The 13783-nt window shown below is 38.2% G+C and overlaps 2 protein-coding genes and 1 pseudogene across 2 annotated transcripts; 1 reads left to right on the top strand and 2 right to left on the bottom strand.

The window, feature by feature from the left end:
• Window positions 1-205: 205 nt before the first annotated feature.
• LOC107740779 (muscarinic acetylcholine receptor M5-like) lies at window positions 206-1254 on the top strand (the record flags this gene model as incomplete). Its single annotated transcript, XM_016553281.1, has 2 exons — window positions 206-722; window positions 950-1254. Coding segments are annotated over 2 exons (822 nt in total), but the record flags the coding sequence as incomplete, so codon positions are not given.
• A 4093-nt stretch (window positions 1255-5347) lies between these two features.
• LOC107740778 (fibrinogen-like protein 1-like protein) lies at window positions 5348-6136 on the bottom strand (annotated as a pseudogene).
• A 3887-nt stretch (window positions 6137-10023) lies between these two features.
• On the bottom strand, window positions 10024-13429 carry LOC107740781 (ER membrane protein complex subunit 7-like). The gene is made up of 5 exons (XM_016553282.1): window positions 13051-13429; window positions 12291-12410; window positions 11979-12117; window positions 10577-10657; window positions 10024-10498 (listed from the first exon to the last, which is right to left on the bottom strand). The coding sequence occupies exons 1-5, from the start codon at window positions 13293-13295 to the stop codon at window positions 10316-10318; spliced, it is 768 nt and encodes a 255-aa protein (XP_016408768.1). The 5' UTR covers window positions 13296-13429; the 3' UTR covers window positions 10024-10315.
• Window positions 13430-13783: the final 354 nt, after the last annotated feature.

The following is a 13783-nucleotide window of genomic DNA, read 5'->3' as shown; positions in this document are numbered from 1 at the left end:
GTTTTAGTTTTTATTTATTTTCAGTTAGACATTTTAAGCACTTAAAACAAACGAAAATTTTTACTGTTGCCTTACTAACTGAAATAAGTTAAAGTTTTTCATCTAATATATTTCAGCTTCTTTTTAATTAGCCTAAGGCCTGGTTTCACAGACAGGGCTTAGACTAAGCCAGGATTAGGCCATAGTTCAATTCAAGTAATTTTTCATAAACGTGCCTTACGTATCCGTCATGACCATCCTCTACTGTCGGATCTATAAGGAAACCGAGCGACGCACCAAAGATCTGGCCGAGCTTCAAGGAGTCAACTCTTTGAACGATTCAGACACACCGAATCAAAAGATTCATTCGTGTTTCACTTCAAAAGACGAGCAGCTGACCAACTTTAGCTACGCTTCATCCGAAGACGAAGAGCGCTCGGCTTCTCCCTGTGTCTTCAAAGAGACGAGAAACAAAAAGTGCGTTTCTTATAAATTCAAAGATGTTCGTTCTACGAAGAGCGCTAATGGAGAGGAAAAGCCCTCTTCGTTCTCGTCGGCCGAGTCTGTGAACGCACCGTCTTCCTCCAAACCCGTCGAAGGCACGCTGAAGAGCCAGATCACTAAGAGGAAGAGGATGGTTCTGATCAAGGAGAAGAAGGCGGCACAGACTCTCAGCGCAATCCTGCTGGCCTTCATCCTCACCTGGACGCCGTACAACATCATGGTGCTGGTCTCCACCTTCTGTAGGCCATAGTTCAATTCAAGTAATTTTTCATAAACGTGCCTTACGGGTGTGCATCTTGAGCCAAAACAAAGGCACTGATATATTTTAAGATCAGTCAGAGCAAGTTTCTTTCAGTTGACACAGCTCAGACTTACAGTTTAGTCTGGGACTAAGCCTAAGCCTTGTCTGTGAAACCGGGGGTAAATGTTTTAATAGTTTTAGTTACCGATAATAACCCTGTCTTAGACATCCAGACTCTCACGTTCAGTCGTGGTTCTGATCTGTGTGTTTCTGCAGGAGATGCGAGTGAATCGCGATGGACGGAGAGAAGAACGTCACCGTCAGCGCAAACGTCTCCGGCGCGCACAGCCTGTGGGAGGCGGTCTTGTTACGTCAACAGCACCGTCAACCCCATGTGCTACGCTCTCTGCAACAAGACCTTCCAGAAGACCTTCCGCATGCTGCTGCTGTGCCGCTGGAGGAAGAAGCGGCCCGAGGAGAAGCTGTTCTGGTGCGGACCGAAGCCTGCGGCCGGAAACAGACTCTCCTGAGACTCTGCTTCACTGCACAGAGGCACTTCCTCGAAGGGATGCACTACCCTTCAGCTTTTACTGTTACTGAAAGAAGTCTCTTCTGCTCACCGAGGATGCATTTATTTGATCAAAAATCTGGAAAAATTTTGAAATATTATAATCTAAAACAGCTGTTTTCTATGTGAATATGTGTTAAACTGTAATTTATTTCTGTGATGCGCAGCTGTATTTTCAGCATCATTACTCCAGTCTTCAGTGTCACATGATCTTCAGAAATCATTCTAATATGCTGATTTGCTGCTCAAGAAACATTTCTGATTATTATCAATGTTGTGCTGCGCAATATTTTTGTGGAAACTGTCATGCATTACCATTCACATTAATTAATTAATACTTTTATTCATCAAGGACGCATTAAACTGATCAAAAGTGACAGTAAAGACACTTTTAGAAAAGTTAGAAAAGATTTCTATTTCAAATAAATGCTATTCTTTTGAACTTTCTGTTCATCTGTGAATCCTGAAAAATAAAATGCATCACAGTTTCCACAAAAATATTGTGCAGCACAACTGTTTTCAACATTGATAATAATCAGAAATGTTTCTTGAGCAGCAAATCAGCATATTAGAATGATTTCTGAAGATCATGTGACACTGAAGACTGGAGTAATGATGCTGAAAATACAGCTGCGCATCACAGAAATAAATTACAGTTTAACACATATTCACACAGAAAACAGCTGTAATAATATTTCACATTTTTATTGAATTTTGATCGAATAAATGCAGCCTTGGTGAGCAGAAGAGACTTCTTTCAGAAACATTAAAAATCTTAATTACTCCAACAATGAAAACTGTCCAAAAATGACAAAGAGCTCCATAAACATGTCTCAAAAGTACCATGAAAATGGCTCCTTTAAAAATCAAATCTTTGCTATATTTGAGGAGGGAATAATTCAGTTAACGGATGAATTTGCTGATTTTCAACCAGCTTTGTATTATTACAGCAATGTATGCCAGCAGCCAGATCGCCCGTTTATTAGTCAGCAAAAGTCTGTCAGATGATGCAGAACGAGTCATTTTGTCATTTGTCTGATTATTTGACAGTTCTAATATTCCTCTAATATATTCTCTAATACAAAAGTATTTTTTGTGTAAATTATTCCTTTAACTCTGTCATAACTAATAATATGTTAGTTTGAGTCGCTGTAAGTTCATCATTGGATTCTGTGATGTTTTTACTTCATCAGTCCTTTATGGAAATAAACACCCACATGTCAATAGCATACGAATATGATGAAGGAACATGTTTCATGAGTGCAGAACAAACACCCATCAGAGATGATTTTACTCATGTTTGTCCGTGTTAAAGGGCTAGTGTTGTATTTCAAAGGCTTGATGTCGATTGTACCACTTCAGATGCCTTATTGTGCCATTATAAGAACAGAGAGGAGCTTTACTGATGGAAGGAAACTCAGAAACGACGTGTTGATGATGTCAAACAAACAGTTTTAATGATGATGTGTGATTTTTATCTAGAGGTGCTCAGAAGATTCGTTTCGATGTGCTGTAAACAAGGTGATCAAAGATGCCAGAACTTTCTATTTCGCCAGCTATATTGCTCTTTCGTTCCCTGTAAGCCGTGATCGTGTGTGACTTTATATCAGTTTCACGAGACCCTTCGGACTCTTCGCTACAAATAATTCTGTCATTAATTGTTTATTGAATAAAATAAAATGTTTGATCCAGATAATTGATTCTAATGTGTTTTACATGTAATAATAATTTATCACTACACTGTAAAAAAAATTTTTTCATACTCAGTATTTCTGCTTTGTTTTCCAGTACAAACATCAAAAAATTCTTACGGCAACATATATTAACTTGTGAAGCTTGTTTTCTGAAAAATGTATCAAAATGAAGAGTTTATTATTAATCCTCATAACACATTTGGCTCTGTTTTGACCCAGGGATGCATTAAAAATTCTAAAAATATATATATATAGTTTTTAATAATGGAACAAAACTTTGCAAATGTTCCAAGACCCTCAAAATACTTTTCCTCCCATATTTTGTATTATTACATTTTAAGGGATACAACCATTTAAAAAAAAAAAGTTTCATGTTCGGGTCACTTTGATCTGAATATGTATGGAGCACCATTAGTGTCAAAAATACTTTCTGTAAAACTAAGTTAAATTGGTGTCAAAAAACTTCTTTAAAATATATTTGGTCTTTTCCTCATATCTCACACACTTTTGGACTGAATTTTGTTGATGAACATGAACATGCACGTCTATTAATGAACCTTTAAACTGTAAAATTAATTTATTTTATTTGAAAACTTTTCAGAGTAATATTGATGTTGTTTTGGTCTTTTGTTAGAAATAAATATGTAAGTTTCAAGAATTTGAGTAATCATAAGTTATAAATTCAAATTAATTTAATTAAATTCCATTAATTCCAATGGCGTTAATACTGATAATTTACAGATTATATGTTCTTATAAATTTCATACAATGATGCATTCAAATAAAATTTCTCATAAATATTGACAAATATTTATTTTGCATCATAGTGTTTTTTTTTTTTTTTGGTGCGGTTTCAAAGAATTTCCCTTTTTTTTTAATTAATAAAAAGGGGTAAATGCAGTGAAAACACGGTAACATAAAAAAAAAATGCTGATCAGATGCAACATGGATTTAGTTGACAAATATTAGGTTATGACTGTATTATAAAATAATGACTATTCTGGTACAAACAAAATGTGAAAACAGTCTACAGATTCTGAATGCATTATGAGGGTTAAAACAAAACAAATATCAGAATCAGAAAAAAGACAGTTTTCAGTGATTTTTCTGACCCCACTGGCAGTTCTTATTTTAATCATAATCTCACTTCATTTTGATCAGTTTCTCTTCTTATCTTCTGTCATTCTGTATCTATACAGTAAATGTGCATGATTTAAGAATGTTTGTACTGGGAAACAAGACAAAAAAGACTGTGAAAAAACATATTTTTTTGCAGTGTAAATCAACCTTTTATTCCCACAAACACGAATCTCCTGAAGCAGAGTGAAGCAGGGTTAATTCAGGATAATTGGACTGTTTTTCCCAGTCATGAAGCATCTGGTGGAGTGGATCAGAGTTCGTCTCTCGCAGTCTCAGGAGCGAATCACTTTGAGCTGCTCTGAGGGTTTCACCATCATCGAGGCGTATTTTCACAGACGCTCTTGTTGCAGTCCTTCTGCCAGTAGATGACGTTCCTGCGGTTCAGGTTCGTGCCGGTTCAGCTATTAATTGACTCTACTGATCCATGAATCTACTGATTCATGACTCTTTTGAGTGACTCTACTGATTCATGACTCTATTGATTGACTCTACTGATTCATGACTCTATTGATTGACTCTACTGATTCATGACTCTATTGATTGACTCTACTGATTCATGACTCTATTGATTGACTCTACTGATTCATGACTCTATTGATTGACTCTACAGATTCATGGCTCTATTAATTGACTCTACTGATTCATGACTCTATTGATTGACTCTAATGATTCATGACTCTATTGATTGACTCTACTGATTCATGACTCTATTGATTGACTCTACAGATTCATGACTCTATTGATTGACTCTACAGATTCATGACTCTATTGATTGACTCAACTGATTCATGACTCTATTGATTGACTCTAAAGATTCATGACTCTATTAATTGACGCTACTGATTAATGACTCTGTTAATTGACTCCAGTGATTCATGACAAATAACTGACTTCACTGATTCATAAATCCATTGATTCATGACTCTATTAACTGACTTCATTGATTCATGACTCTATTAATTGACTCTACTGATTCATGACTCTGTTAATTGACTCCATTGATTCATGACTCTATTAATTGACTCAACTGATTCATGACTCTATTGATTGACTCTACAGATTCATGACTCTATTGATGGACTCTACTGATTCATGACTCTATTAATTGAGTCCATTGATTCATGACTCTATTAATTGACTCCTGTTAATTGACTAATTGACAAATCTTTTGACGCAGAGTGAAGCAGTGTTAATTCAGGATAACTGGACTGTTTTTTTTTGTCAGAGTGGATCAGAGTTCGTCTCTCTCGCACAGTCTCCGGAGTGAATCACTTTGAGTTGCTCTGACGGTTTCACCATCATCCAGGCGTATTTGCACAGGTGTTCTTTGTTGCAGTCCTTCTGCCAGTTGATGACGTTCCTGCGGTTCAGGTTTGCGCCGGCGCACACGTCGTACCACCAGCCGCCGCACAGTGGTGGTGAAGCGCTGGTTGTCGTGCAGGTAGTTGTCGGTGTCGAGCGTCAGAGTGTCCGCCGCAGTGCCCTGGAACAGACCCAGACGCAGACGGTACTGCGCCTCCACGTCCTCCACCAGCGCCAGCTCGTACTCGCCTGTCTTGGTCACGGCATCCTCGTCCACCAGCATGATGCCGAGCTTGTACCGGGCCGGGCCGCGGGTCAGCCGGTGCAGGTGCTCGTTCTCCAGCCAGTGGTTCCCCCTCAGGGATCCGAAGCCGCGCTTGTACTCGTCCCAGCCGCGGTCGAAGTCCATGCTGCTGTTGACCGTGTTGTGCTGCACCACCATCCAGCCGCCCTCCTGCATGGCGCAGTAGATGGCGATGGGCGCGTCTCCGGGGCGGATCAGATACAGACCGTCCCACGCCTGACCACCGGAGCTCTGCCACAGATCGTAACAGTCCCGCGGAAACTCTGAGACAGAACAACGGCAGAATCACAACCGAGAAACTGACTCTACTGATTCATGACTCTATTGATTGACTCTACTGATTCATGACTCTATTAACTGACTCTACTGATTCATGACTCTATTGATTGACTTAACTGATTCATGACTCTATTAACTGACTCTACAGATTCACGACTCTATTAACTGACTCTACAGATTCATGATTCTGTTAATTGACTCCTCCTGCATGGCACAGTAGACGGCGATGGGTGAGTCTCCGGGGCGGATCAGATACAGGCCGTCCCGCGCTTGACCGCCGGAGCTCTGCCACAGATCGTAACAGTCCCGCGGAAACTCTGAGACAGAACAACGGCAGAATCACAACCGAGAAACTGACTCTACTGATTCATGACTCTATTGATTGACTCTACTGGATACAGACCGTCCCACGCCTGACCACCGGAGCTCTGCCACAGATCGTAACAGTCCCGCGGAAACTCTGAGACAGAACAACGGCAGAATCACAACCGAGAAACTGACTCTACTGATTCATGACTCTATTGATTGACTCTACTGATTCATGACTCTATTAACTGACTCTACTGATTCATGACTCTATTGATTGACTCTACTGATTCATGACTCTATTGACTGACTCTACTAACTGACTCTACTGATTCATGCCTCTATTGATTGACTCTACAGATTCATGACTCTATTAATTGACTCTACAGATTCACGACTCTATTAATTGACACTACTGACTCATGATTATTAATTGACTCCATTGATTCATGACTCTATTAATCAACTCCATTGATTCATGACTCTATTAATTGACACTACTGATTCATGATTATTAAATGACTCCATTGATTCATGACTCAAAAATTAGAAGAAATGTTGCCTTGCCCTCTACATAGAAATATATAAAAAAGAAAAATAGGAAGAAATGTTGTAACTGAAATAAATACATTTTATACATGTATCTAATTTAAGTACTACAATTTCTAAAACTACAATTAAAATAAAATAAAATTAAATGTGATATATATATATATATATATAGAGAGAGAGAGAGAGAGAGAGAATAGAATTAGAAAAAAGAAGATTAGAGAAGTTTAAAGTACATTAATTTCAAAAACTAAAATAAAAAATAATAAAATATATAAAACATACTGTATGTATATATATATATATATATATATACACATATACACACACAATAAATAAAAGCTAAATAGAAATATAAAAACAAATGAAAAGCACATAAAATTACTAAAACTTAAGCTAAAATTTAAAAATGAAAATATAAAAGTATACGATACTATAAATATTATATACTGTAAAATAATACTAGAATAACACTGTTCTGAAGAAAATGTTTGTCCTGATAATCTTTCATCAGTCTTCAGGACTAATTATATGAACACACCCTGAGTCCTGCTTGACCTTTGACCTCTGCTCTGATGGGTCAGATGTCACAGTGGGTTAGTGGAACCAAATCTGCTCTAAATTCACTCAAACAAACTAGTATTTCTGTATCTGAAACACGAGTGCCTCAAGAAACAAGCTGTTGAGTTTGATTCAATAGATTAACGAGCAATAAATTACTGTGACTCATAACAACAGCAGCCTAAAACTAGGACTAAACAGATATTTGTTAACATTAATATAATTAATATAAGGCCCAGGTGATGTCAGATTATGAAGACAAGCATTTATTTCTGTTAGGGTGACCATACGTCCTCTTTTCCCCGGACATGTCCTATTTTTGGACCTAAAAAAATGCATCCAGGCGGGATTTCTAAATCGCCCAATTCAATTCAGTTCAATTCAATTCAACTCAACTCAACTCAACTCAACTCAACTCCGCTCAATTAAATTAAATTAAATTAAATTTAATTTAATTCAAATCAACTCCGTTCAATTCAACTCAACTCAACTCAACTCAACTCAATCAAATCGCCCAAAATGTCCGGGATTCGGGATTTGGATGCAGGGTTGCCAAATCCGAATTTTTTGCATGGAATTGGGCTAATTTTACGGCATGTTGATTTTCTCCCCTGGGTAAAGGTTTTAAATATTGCATAAATTAAATTTGACTAAAATATGCTTGTATTGAAACATTTTGCATTCTACCTATGATAAAACTTTGGAAGATGAGATGTTACGTTTTGTGAAGGACGGCCACTGGTAGGAAGTTTTTTAGCTGTGTTTATGATCAATCTGCATAACAGTGCCTGTAAAATATGCATTTTAAGTATGGAAATGACATATTTTGAGTTTTGATATTTGGGATATGGTTATTGCGCCTGTGCATCCTGCCCCCACTGTCCTCTTTTTTGAAAACTAAAATATGGGCACCCTATTTCTGTAGAATATTTGATGAATCAATTACAGGATGAATTAATAATCAGTGTTGACGTAAATCACAGATGACACATGAGCAGCAGAAGCGTGTTCAGTGCTGTTTCATTTGTTTTATCTGATTCATTTCAGCCTTTGACTCTGTGTTGCAACACCAGTGACTGAATCATGACCTGATTCCTGGCTGAACCCAGACCTCCGGCAGAGATCCGTCACAACATCACAGGAATCAGCCGTGAGTCTGTGGTTTACACGTGGAACTGATGAACATCTGTCTGTTTTCATGCATATGAACGGATGCAGTCAGCAGAAATAAGAAACTACATTCCGCATAAAGAAAATCGTCTTTTTTAGTACCATTAACATCCCCCCCCCAAGATTTATTAATATATTATTATTTACATAAAATTATTATTATATAAATTTTAAATATACATTTTCCATGATTCATTTATGCTGATTTTTGGACAAAATTGTCACTGTTTCAGGATTGTATGATTGCAATGAGCATCTAATGACAGTCATTATGGACAATAATAAGATATTTGGGTGGAAAGTGTTGCTAAATTGATATAAAAATATCATAATGTAACTATTTAACTATTTATATTCTACATAATTTTCTGGTGATTTTTGTAGTGAATTTGATGAATATCAGTGTTTTGATGAACGTTGTGTTTACTCTGTGACGGGTCAATTCAGGCAATGTGTGTGTGTGTATGTCGCTCTCCTAGGAGAATCTCAAACACACACACACACGCTATATTTAGATTCAGTCTCCATCCATAAATGTCACACTGGGCTCATTTGACACACACAGACACACAGAAACTCAGACAGACACACACACACACACTCTCTCTCACACACACATGTCTGGTTTGCTATCCTTGTGGGGACTCTCCATAGGCGTAATGGTTTTTCTACTGTACAGACCGTATATTCTATTGCCCTACACCAACCCTACCCCTCACAGGAAACTTTCTGCATTTTTAGATTTTCAAAAAACTTCATTCTGTATGATTTATAAGCTTTAGTACCCGTGGGGACCTCAATTTAGGTCCCCACCGTGACACGAGTCCCCATGAGTCTGTGTGTAGTCAGGTTTAAGCCCCCACCAGGATATATAAACCAGTACACACACACACACACACACACACTGTAAGTGTTTCTTAACTACAATCAATAGTTTATAATAATTTATTCAGAGGCATAATCTAAGTTCATGTGAATTTTAGCATTCAAAACATTTATTATTAATGTATTAATATTAAAATCAATAGTTGCATCTGTTAATATTTAATGGGCCTGAGCTGATATGAGCAATTTAAGACCTTTTCAAGAACATTTAAAGAAAATTTAAGGAGTCGAATTAGCAAGTTTGAAAATACAACTTCGAACAAATTTCCATTACTTTGAAATTCATTTGAAATAACTTTTACTGTACCTTCTTATCACACTGCAAAAACTGGTTCTTCCTCTGTGTTTTTCTCATTTTTTACTTGTCATTTTTTTCACTTTGTACGTTTGACATTTTTAAGGCCTTATTCTATGGAAGGATGAATTGAGACTTTTTAAAACCTGCAGAAACCCTGAACAATGAACAGTTGTGTTTTCTTTTTTTTTCTTTTTATTAACGAACGTCCACAAAGATTAATAAACACTGTAACAAATATATTGCTTGTTGGTTAGTGCATGAACTAACATTAACTAATGAAACCTTACTGTAAAGTGTTACTGTGTTATATTGTGAAACGGAAGCAGCTTGAATAATCAACGATCCAGACGAGATTCAGCAGCAGTATAATGACAGTAAAATGTCATTCACATATAAACACAGATGAAATAGTTTACTGACCGAAGTCATACTGTAGGCTTTACTAAACACAGCACATACACCTATAGAGTGTGTACGTAATGAGTAATAAAAGCATTTTCACTCTTAGCTTCTGTTTTATTCTGCATTTGATACATTAATCTTTCATTTTTCGCCTCGAAGCCCCGCCCCTTGCACTTGGAGCTCCACCCCTATGGCCTCTAGCTCCGCCTCCTGCCTTCCCGTGACTTTTAGGTGATGAGAAGAACTTGGTCATGAGCTCCGAGACGTCTGGAAGCTCCTGATTGGAGTTCAGCATGTTCATGGACTGCTCCATCTCCTGCCAATCAATCAATCAATCAATCAATCACGTGATCAATCAGAGCAGAGCGTTCAAGCATTGTGAAGGGGTTCATACCCGTCTCATCTCGGGATCGCTGGGGTTGAAGACTTTAGGAAGAAGGAGGATTATGAGGAGAGGAAGAACCATCATGAGAACCTGAGAGAGTGAAGAGTAAAGCGTGAGACTGGTGCTGCGGTTACAGGACAAGAGTAGGGTTGGGTATCGTTTGAATTTGATCAATTCCAATTCTGCTTATCGACTATCGATTCAATTGTGGTTTAAAAAAAATGAAGTCAAACTAGGGCTGTCGCGATAACCGCAATATCGCAATACCGCTACCGCAAGGGAAATTCCCTCACCGCGACAGCCCTAAGTCAAACATTTAGATATCAAACATATTTATTCTGTCTCTTTTTCCAAAACATTTAATTGCTGCTGAATACAATGAACAAAAATCAGCTGGCTACATAAAAACTGGACTCGACTAAGAGCTGTTTGTGTGCAAAATAGAGCGGCACGATTCTGGATAAATTGAGACTTTTTGTTTTGTTTTGTTTTTTTAACGGAGATTGTGGTTCTCTCACAATTCTGAAGAAAACATTAGACAACTAAACAAAATCTCATGGAATTTATGAATGAATGATTCATTGACGCACTCAAGATTCACTTGTTTCATTACTGGATGAATCAGTGTTTTTGAATGAATCTCTTGAATGAATGATTCAAAGACAAATTGATAGGCGGAATCTAAATTTGAATTGAATGGAATTTAATTGAATTTAAGCATCCCATTCTTGACCTTAAGTATCCGATTCAGGAATTGGAATTGATTTTCGATTCCCAACCCTATATCGCAGCGACGCACCATCGGGTTCATGAGGAAATCGGACCAGCCCCAGGTTTCCCGCGGGATGAAGTATGAATGCAGACCGATGCACCGCATCTGAAGCGGGTACGGCAGTCGGATCACCTCTGAGGTCTTGATGTAGTTGACCACACGAGCCCTGCACGAGCAGAGAACCGTCACCACTGACTCAACGCACATTAAAATCAATGAAACGGCAGATCTAATGGTCCTCTGTATGATTCAGTGGTTAGTTTCACACAAACATTGGTGTAGCATCCAGCACGATTCTGGATAAATTGAGACTTTTTGTTTTGTTTTGTTTTTTTAACGGAGATTGTGGTTCTCTCACAATTCTGAAGAAAACATTAGACAACTAAACAAAATCTCATGGAATTTATGAATGAATGATTCATTGACGCACTCAAGATTCACTTGTTTCATTACTGGATGAATCAGTGTTTTTGAATGAATCTCTTGAATGAATGATTCAAAGACAAATTGATAGGCGGAATCTAAATTTGAATTGAATGGAATTTAATTGAATTTAAGCATCCCATTCTTGACCTTAAGTATCCGATTCAGGAATTGGAATTGATTTTCGATTCCCAACCCTATATCGCAGCGACGCACCATCGGGTTCATGAGGAAATCGGACCAGCCCCAGGTTTCCCGCGGGATGAAGTATGAATGCAGACCGATGCACCGCATCTGAAGCGGGTACGGCAGTCGGATCACCTCTGAGGTCTTGATGTAGTTGACCACACGAGCCCTGCACGAGCAGAGAACCGTCACCACTGACTCAACGCACATTAAAATCAATGAAACGGCAGATCTAATGGTCCTCTGTATGATTCAGTGGTTAGTTTCACACAAACATTGGTGTAGCATCCAGTGTAAGTGTGTTTTACAGCAGTAACTGTATCAAAGTTCGCATCCACACACCTCATCTTCCCTGTGGTGGTGATGTCAACCCGCACAGGCTGGAATCTGTAGGTCGGAGAGGAGATTTCCAGAACATACGATCCTGACGGAACGTCGCTGACTGTGAAACTTCCATCATCTCTGCGGAAAGAAGCAGGACTGCTCTGGTACCACGGTACAGGATAGGGTCAGATGATAGAGCCATCCCAGCAAACACAGGACGCTCCTGTTTGGGTCCCAATTGTTTTGTTTTTTTGGGAACAAAATCAGAAGGGAACGTACTGGGAATTTTTTTTGGGGGGGGAACCAAATTAGAACATTCCGTGAACGCATTGAGAACGTTTGGTTATTTTTAGCAACTAAATAAGAACATTCTGTGAACGTATTGAGAACGTTTGGTTATTTTTAGCAACTAAATAAGAACATTCTGTGAACGTATTGAGAACGTTTGGTTATTTTTTGGGATCCATATAAGAACGTTTTGTGAATGTACCGAGAACGTTTGGTTATTTTTTGGGAACCAAATTACAACATTCTGGGAATGTATTGAGCACATTTGGTTATTTTTTAACCAAATTAAAACATTCTGGGAATGTACCGAGAACGTTTGGTTATTTTTAGCAACCAAATAAGAACATTCTGTGAACGTTAGCGGAATGTTGTATAAAGAAAACGTTCCTGTGTAACCAACAGTACCTTAGAGCGTTCTGGAAACCATAAAGCACTAGCTGGGATGGAACTGAATCATTACCATATTCACTGCATTGGCGTGCAGGCGCACCTGAGGAAGCCCACGTGTTTGTCTCCGTCCAGCAGAACCCGAGCAGATGCGATCCAGTCCTGAGCCCTGACGCCCGGAACCAGCGCCCGACCCGACACCCGAACCCTCACGTCTCCGCCAGGCGTCTGAAACATCGCGTCTTCATCCTCATCTTCATCGTCGTGTAGTTTGATGTCTAGAGAGCAAGACGCGCGCATCGCGAGCAGCAGCAGCGCCGCGACACACACGCGACACACGCGACACATCTTTCGTCGGGTTCGTCGTTCACGGTGTTCGTCTAAAAACAGCGGTTCTCTGAAGCTGCCGTCACTCTGAGATCAAAACAAACCAGCTCGAGTTTGACAGGCGCTGCGTGATGACGTCATCGACGAGCGCGTGAGACTTCAGTCCTCAACTTAACGTAGTTTTTTTAAATTTATTATTGTTTATTTATTTTAGTATAAACCGTTTCAATGAAGTAGAAGAGAGGAGGGAAAGACTATGATCAGAGTGGTAAAAAACAAAAAAATATTTATTCGATTGCAAAGTGAGTTATGTATATTGTTATATATGTTACTTATAACGATAAGAAACTATATACTTTGACTAAAATTAAAAAGAAAACAAAATATTAAAATACAAATGTATTCAAAATATGAATTAAAAACTATAAAAGTATCTAATAATTTAAATATTTTGAATTTTGAAGTATTTTGAGTTTTTTAGTATATATATATATATATATATATATATA

Source organism: Sinocyclocheilus rhinocerous, unplaced genomic scaffold (genome assembly GCF_001515625.1).
Source record: "Sinocyclocheilus rhinocerous isolate Xijiao unplaced genomic scaffold, SAMN03320098_v1.1 scaffold12996, whole genome shotgun sequence".
Taxonomy (NCBI): domain Eukaryota; kingdom Metazoa; phylum Chordata; class Actinopteri; order Cypriniformes; family Cyprinidae; genus Sinocyclocheilus; species Sinocyclocheilus rhinocerous.
Note: the sequence above shows the minus strand (reverse complement) of the source record. Positions and strands in the feature narration are given on the sequence as shown.

Bases quoted from the DNA above. Each gene is read 5' to 3' on its own strand.
- LOC107740781 (XM_016553282.1), bottom strand. From the start codon at position 13,295: ATGTGTCGCGTGTGTCGCGTGTGTGTCGCGGCGCTGCTGCTGCTCGCG. The intron at 10,658-11,978 runs GTGCGTCGCTGC...TCACTCTCTCAG, and splicing joins ATTTCCTCATGAACCCGATG to GTTCTCATGATGGTTCTTCC. The intron at 10,499-10,576 runs GTATGAACCCCT...ATTGATTGGCAG, and splicing joins GCGATCCCGAGATGAGACGG to GAGATGGAGCAGTCCATGAA.